This window comes from Trichechus manatus, unplaced genomic scaffold, assembly GCF_000243295.1.
Source record: "Trichechus manatus latirostris isolate Lorelei unplaced genomic scaffold, TriManLat1.0 scaffold00296, whole genome shotgun sequence".
In the NCBI taxonomy this organism is placed as follows: Eukaryota; Metazoa; Chordata; class Mammalia; order Sirenia; family Trichechidae; genus Trichechus; species Trichechus manatus.
Genome location: NW_004444232.1, coordinates 23,904 through 31,638, shown reverse-complemented (window position 1 = coordinate 31,638; position 7,735 = coordinate 23,904). Strand labels below are relative to the sequence as shown.

Below are 7,735 nucleotides of genomic sequence, written 5' to 3'. Positions count from 1 at the left end.
TATAATTCAGAATAGTTAACTCTTTACCCCCTTTTTCCCTTAGTCATCTCCACATTATGCACCTATATGCAATAGATTATACACTGAACAATAATCAGTATACAAATATTTTACTGATATGTTGAAAAATATTTTATAATTTAGCAATTTTCTTATATAAAGAAAGGAATTCTCAATGTTCAAATATTGGAGATTATGATAATATAATGTGATTTAAAACAATAGTGTATCTACCTTCCACAGAGATCACACCCACATGGCGCCTTCGGCTATTCATTTCTGGTCCAAAGAACCAACTGTTTTTGTTGATAGAATAGCATTCAATACTGCGAAAGGGGTCACCAGATCCACCTCGACCACCTACACAAAACAGCACACCTAAAGATAAAGCCACAAAATGGAGAGATCAAAATCACTGATAATATATTTTTTTAAATTAAGGTAGAAAAATATTTAGGAAATAAAAATTTTGATTAATGACAAAGAAAAAAGACACATTATTTGGACAGCATTCAATGTGGTTATGTTACTGGAAAATGTAATCTAATCTTCTTTCTCCCTATTTGAACTTCTCAAATAATAAAGTACATTAGTTATCTCTGCTTGCTAACATTTCATTACAATATGGTTTATGCCCCCTCACCCACTCTGTAAAATTGCTCTTGCTAAGGTCATTACAAAATCCAATAGAATTCTGTAATACAAACGTCTCCTTTTGTGTCATCATTTCCCTCCTTCTCCCTAATGTTTTCCATGTTCCGTTCTTAGCCCGCTTCTCACAAACTTCATGCTCACACTAGAAAAGTTCCTTCCTATCTACATTTCTAAGCCACATTTCCTCTTAATATCCCACAGGCACCTCAAACTCAACATGTTCAAAAATAAATTCATCTTCCCCTCCTCGCCTATCTAAACCACCTCTTCTTTCCCTCAAGGGTCCTATCTCTCCCTCTCTATTCCCACTGTCAATGCCTTAGTTCAAGCCCACATCAGGTTTACTCATCCACTGCAGAACCCTGTTCTCTCTTATCACTTAATGGTTTTGCTTTCAAATTCATGTTTCATGCTGTTATTAGTGTAACTAACTAAAAGGCTCTTTCAACAGCTTTCCATTATCTACATTAAACTGCCAAAAAAAAAAAAACCCCATTGGTGTTGAGTCAATTCTGACTCATAGTGACCCTAAAGGACAGAGCAGAACTGCCCCATGGGGTTTCCAAGGAGTGGCTGGTGGATTTGAACTGCCGACCTCCTGTTTAGCAGCCTGAGCTCTTAGTCCTGTTCCACCACCAGGGCTCCATTACCTGCATTAGTAGTTCTCAAAAACTTTAGCAAATTCCACTAAAAAATGGTCAAAATGGTAGATTTTATATTATATATATTTTACCACAATAAAACAACAAAAAACTTTAGCATGGTTTAGAATCACCAAAGAGGGTTTAAAGAAGATTGCTGGGCCTGACCCCTAGAGTTCTGATTCAGTAAGTTTGGGGTATAGTCTGAGAATTTCTAACAAGATCCCAAGTGAATGCTGATGTTGGTGAGTCACACTTTGAGAACTGCTGCCCTACAGGACAAAGCCTTAGCACAGCATAAAAGCCTTCCAGGATCTAATCCAATCTTCTGCCTCTTTTCATTGTTCAAAACTGTGACTGGGGTTCACTTTCTCTATAAAATTTTCTCTGACCCCTCCATGGTAAAAATAACCAACCATTCTTTGTGCTGCCCACTATCCTTTATGATTATATCAAAGCACTTGTAATATTTTACTGAATTCATTTATTCACATGTATATTTCCCTAGACCAGACTGCAAGTCTTCCCCAAACAGGGCTGGTTATAGTCAATTCATGTTTGCATTCCTAGTACCTACCCCACAGCCTGGCATGTGATAGGCAATTAATAAATGTTTGCTGAATGACTGCAGAAATGAATGAATGGAACTGCTTGTGTTATCTTTTCCAGCTAATTCAATATTTTAAGTCAAAGAAATTTAAAGTTGGAAGAGAATTTAAAGATCATGTAGCCCCAAACTGACTTCAAACAAACTGAAGCCTTGAGAGATTAGAAATTTGCCCCACTAACTGTCTCCAAGAACAACTGCCCCCTTTACTATGAGATCAGAAGAACTGGATGGTGCCTGGCTACCACTCTGAACAGCTTGATCAAAGATTCCATAGAATTCTGATCAAAAGGGGGAAAAGCAGAACAGAATTTCAAATTTTCATGGAATCCAGACTTTTTGAATCCACGAAGGCTAGATGAACCCCTGAGACTATTGCCCTGAGGTAATCTTTAATCCTTAAACCTTAAACAAAAATATCTCCTGAAGTCTTAAAACCAAACAATAGTTTTGCTTAACTGGTAAAGAATGTCTGCCCTGAGCATTGTTCTCTTTTAAGATCTATCTATATGAGTTCAAACTCACAACAGCAACTCGAAAGATTAGATAGGAAATTTACGGGGCAGTGAGTTTATGTTAATGGAGGAAGAGCAACTCAGACAGGGAGGGTAAGAATGGTTGCACAACTCGAAAAATGTAATCAGTGTCACTGAATTGTATAGGTAGAAACTGTTGAATTGATGTATGTTCTGCTGTGTATATTAACAACAACAAAAATCAAGTAAATTATTTAAAAAAAAAGAAGGAAATTTGCCTCAAATTACAGATTTAATAACACAGCTGGGACCACAATCCCGGAATGTAATCCTAATCATTGACTGGATTTTCTTTATGTAGAAATGAGTATTTAAAGTATGTAGGTCACCTATGAACATGACGTGTCATGGATTTAATTATGTCCCCCAAAAAATGCGTGTATCAATTTGGCTGGGCCACGATTCCCAGTATTGTGTGATTTTCCCATGAGTGGTAAATCCTGCCTCTATGCTATTAATGAGGGAGGATGGGCAGCAGTTGTGTTAGTGAGGCAGGACTCAGTTTACAAGACTGGCTTGTGTCCTGAGGCAATCTCTTGAGATATAAAAGACAGAAGTGGGCAGTGAGACCAGGGGACCTCATAGTATCAAGAAAGCAGTGCCGGGAGCAGAGCACGTCCTTTGGACCAGGGTCCCTGCGCAGAGAAGCTCCTAGTCTGAAGAGAAGAAGGCCGACAGAGAGAAAAAGCCTTCCCCTGGAGCTAACACCCTGAATTTGGACTTTTAGCCTACTTTAACTGTGAGGAAATAAACTCCTCTTTGTTAAAACCATCCACTCGTATTTCTGTTACAGCAGCACTAGATGACTAAGACAACATGGAAGGGAAAAAGACAAACTAAAATTGAAGCAAAAAAATTAGGATGCAAATCCTTTCTCTGCTATTTATCATCTGTATAGCTTTGGACACGCTTTTAACAACTTATCTGGTTCTTAAGTCTCTTCATCCATAAAATGAAATAACACCATCAACGTCTCATCACGATGGTGGAACCCTTCAGTAAAAGCTACTTCATAAGCTTCTTGTAATTATATAAGAGATTATATATATTAGTGTCTTATGTATGTCTGGCATATAACCAGGGCTGAGAAGATGTAGTTTAAATTCAAATATGAATTTGAAGATGAATTTCATCAAATACCTTGACTTCCTAAAACAGGATTCACAACTAAAAAACATCTATACTTCAAAAAAATTTAATTCTTCACATCAACCTATAAAAAAGGAGAATAAATAAATAATTTTCATGCTAAACAAATTATTTAGAAGAACTACTTTTTTTAGGCAGGTCTATGACTTTCAAAAGGAGCCCTGGTGGTGCAGTGGACAAGCACACAGGCTGCTGACTGAAAGGTCAGTGGTTCAAACCCACCAGCCACTCCGCGGGGAGAAAGATGTGGCAGTCTGAAAGATTCACAGCCTTGGAAACCCTATGGGGCTGTTCTGTCCTATAGGGTCATTATGAGTCAGAACTGACTCAACCACAACAGGTTTGTTTTTTTGGTATGACTTTCAAACTTTCTTTAACTATATTACCTTAATAAAATCCCATTCTGTTCATAACCAAGTATGTTTTTGGTGGTTGTTTTCAGGCTATTCCATAGACTTCTTTATTTGATAACTTAATATTGTTGTTGTTGTTGTGTACTGTTGAGTTGATTCCAGCTCATAGAGACCATATAGGACAGAGTAGAACTGCCCCATAGTTTCCTAGGCTGTAATCTTTATGGAAGCAGATCACCAGGTCTTTCTCCCGCAGAATCAATCGATGGTGGATTTGAACCCCTGACCTTTCAGTTAGCAGCTGAGCACTTAACTATTTCACCACCAGGCTCCTAACTCTGTATTAGGTAACAGCAAATGTAGAATACTTCTTCCTGAATTCCTGAACCTTATTTATTTTCTCTCATCCCTCAAATATGTTCTCTACCTATCTTCACTTCTTTCTGATTCCTGGACCTACCCTAATAACTTTCCTTTTGGCTTTAGACCAAGTAAATAAACAAGCAGGGTTTACAGAAGATGGGAATCTCTTTCATATCAAATTACTCCTCCTAAAATAGGGCAATATGGCACTGTATTTTAGAGTTTGTGTGAATTACTCTTTATGCATATTAAGAATATAAGTGAACATGAAATATTTTCTTGGGAAAATGCAAAGTTTGAAAATTGTGGCAAATAAAGGTGAAACCGCATGCCTCCTAAAACACAGACACTACATTCTAAGAGTCTAATATGTTCCACTACACAAATGTTAGATATATTAAGTGTCTATCTAATGCAAAAACAAATATTTAAGCATGTATTATGTGTCAAGCTCCATACTTGGCACTAGGGATATAAACCTAAATAAGGTACTTATCTGTCTTTGAAGAGCTCAAAACATGTCATATAAGTAAATTAGAATACAATATAAAGGCCAACATGGTAAAATAAGTGCAAACAAAGTGCTCTAAAAGCACAAATATTAGATGAGCTAATTCTGCTTAGGAGAATCAGGGAAGACGTCAAAGGAAAAAATATTTCAGTAGGCTCTTCAGTGTGTATAGGACTTGTGACTTTTATAAAAATAGGTTTATCACTAAAACTAAATCATGTACAGTAAGAATTATGAATATGTATATAACCTTATTTTTTCCATGATTACTTTAAAGCAATCCAATACTAATTATCTTACAATTAAGTCTGGAAATTCATAACCAACTCTCGAATACAACAAAGATCCTTCCAGCAGAGCTGATAAAATGAATAATTTAATTACCAGCAGTATGCTTTCTTGGTGTAGTCCGAATGGAATATTCAAAGTCAGGTACTGCTCTGCTACTCAAGTGAAGGTGGTAATTTCTTGCTTCATCCAATAAATCTCTACATTTTAGATTTTGTTTGACAACCTGTTCTTTTGCCACAACACCCATGAGAAAGTCAACTGGCAACAACGGCAGGCGAACCTAAGATCATGAATAGTTACAGATATAAAATTTAAGTTGTAACTGGATAGCTTATTCACCACTTTCACTGCATTACGTTCTCTTTTTGAAATTCATTTACTTCATAAAGCCTTTTCAGCATAGAAACTGAAATTCAGTGTGCCAAGTTCTAAGCAATTTCCAGTACTGGTCTGCACTAATGAAATCAGACTATATGTTAAATTAATATAGCCTTCCTGTTTTGAATTCAGATTTAAATAGACTGAATAATTTATATCTGCATTCAAATTACTTGCTCACTTCCAAAAATGGTACTGATATAATCACAAGGGCCTCTTTATTGCTAAAGACACAATCAAAACAAAATTGTTGTGCTTTGTTCTTTTGCTTTTTTAGGCTAAGATTTAACATATAGAAATGTGATTTATTTCTTACTTAAATACGCATTCATACCTGAACAAATAAATGCTGTTTTCTCTAAATCAATAACCTATGAAACCTATAAACTAACTCAGCGATATAGCCCCTCTTTCAGTAGAGGCACCCACCATTCTTCTCGTAAACATGCATTGATTTTCCAGTGGATTGGAGGGGATGGTCAAAGTATGTAAAACTATTTTTCAGTTAAAAGCACGCACACATACACACAAAATAAGATATAGCTGCAAGATAATGAAACCTGTTTTTGCTGACAAACTTATTTTCAAAGTAATTCTAAGACAGAAATCCTGAAAGTGTTCTGGAGTTAGATGCTCATTTGAATGCATAAATATTGTTACATGTGCTTGAAAAAATATCAGTCTCATTATAATCACACTTTAAATAGGTTTGCTTCATTTGTCTACAAATATCTACAATGAGAACACTGGTAATTATAAGCAACTTTATTCTTCGTAATATTTGTTTGCTAAAATTTGTGATAATGCTATTCAGAAATTTAACACTATAAAATAATTAGCATAATTATTACCACCAAGTGCTTCTATCAAGCATGTTTTAACAAAGCATTTAAATTTGCAAAACAAAACAAAAACAATCCTCTTTTAAGTAGCTTCATTCTACTTCTCAGAAATGAGGAGAGAAATGGGGGGGAGGGGGGGTCAAGGAGAAAAGAAAGGAAAATTAAAACCAAAGCACCAGTTTTAAAGGGCCTATTTATTATCTCCCTATGCAAGTAACCCCTGTTAACAGTAAAAAATAAATAAATAATAAAGCAACACATTTCTGAGGTTAGACAAGTCAAACTATGGAGAAAGGAAGAAAATGGAGAGCTAAAGTCTCATTTCTCCTTTTTTGTCCTTTTCCCCAAAAGTAACTATTACCATGTCTTGTGATTCTTTCCAGAATAAATATATGTGCATTAGGAATAAATGTACCTTGATTAGCCAAATAATTTCAGTAAAATTTAGAAATTTCATTATAAAACAATTAAGTTATAAATTATATTAATTTAGAGCTATTTCCTCAGAATCATTTTCTATTAGCATAAGTAAAATATTCATTACTACATTAAAAGCTTCATTTTTCTAAGAAAAGATATCAAAGTGGTGATTTAGCTAACTCAAGGTATCCTGAGCTATCTCAAAAGAATATTTTAAATATTCATATTGGAAAGCAGATTATTTCTAATTCAAATATACAAATTCAGACATCTTAAATAGTATAGCGAGTGAATAAGAGAGTCAAGGCCATTTGCATCAGTCTTATATCAATGATTTCTATATTCCTTCTGATAATCGATACTTTTCCTAATAAATGAAACATGGTGGTTTGCTTCTGTATCACTTCATTTCTATACACAATCTTATTTCAGCCCCTACCTGTGCAAGTGTTTCATCCAACCATTTGGAATGATGCTGAGGATTAGCAAGAAGCCACTTGATGGCAGCACTATAGACCTGCTTTTCATTCTCAATATTTAAATCACTGGAAGACAAAAGCTTATGGAGGTGCTGGGGTGACACACTTACAAAGTCTTCACACTCCACCACTTCAGTAAAATGCTCACAGGCATACTGATCCGCCATGTCCATTAAGTCTATTCGATTGTGATTTTCTGCAAAGGCTCTTACTGCCAGGCAATTAGAGGGATGAAAGTGTAACTTCATGTATTCACAACAAGCTCTAGCTACCAGTTCAACCTGCAGAATACAGGCTGCATATAAGAGAGGCTGGACATTGTCAACAGTCAAAGTAAGCCGGGAAGAATAGACAAACTTTACCAAGTCTTCTATTGCATCACCATCAAAATCTCTGATCTCAATAAGCGTTTGCTTGGCTTCAGCCATTTCAGAGAGAAACATGGCTCTGAAGTAGGGAATAACACAAGCCAATACTAGCTTGTGACAAGAGATCAGCTTTGAGCCAACCT

The 7,735-nt window shown here is 35.7% G+C and overlaps 1 protein-coding gene across 1 annotated transcript in view; it reads right to left on the bottom strand.

Annotated features, from left to right (window-relative positions):
• KLHL8 (kelch like family member 8) overlaps nucleotides 1-7,735 on the bottom strand; it is a 50,094-nt gene that overhangs the window by 19,330 nt on the left and 23,029 nt on the right. The window contains exons 3-5 of the mRNA XM_004390404.2: nucleotides 7,185-7,733; nucleotides 5,199-5,385; nucleotides 235-378 (exon numbers count right to left, since the gene is read on the bottom strand). Coding sequence (XP_004390461.1) covers nucleotides 235-378; nucleotides 5,199-5,385; nucleotides 7,185-7,733 — 880 coding nt within the window. The remainder of the gene's footprint in view (nucleotides 1-234; nucleotides 379-5,198; nucleotides 5,386-7,184; nucleotides 7,734-7,735) is intronic.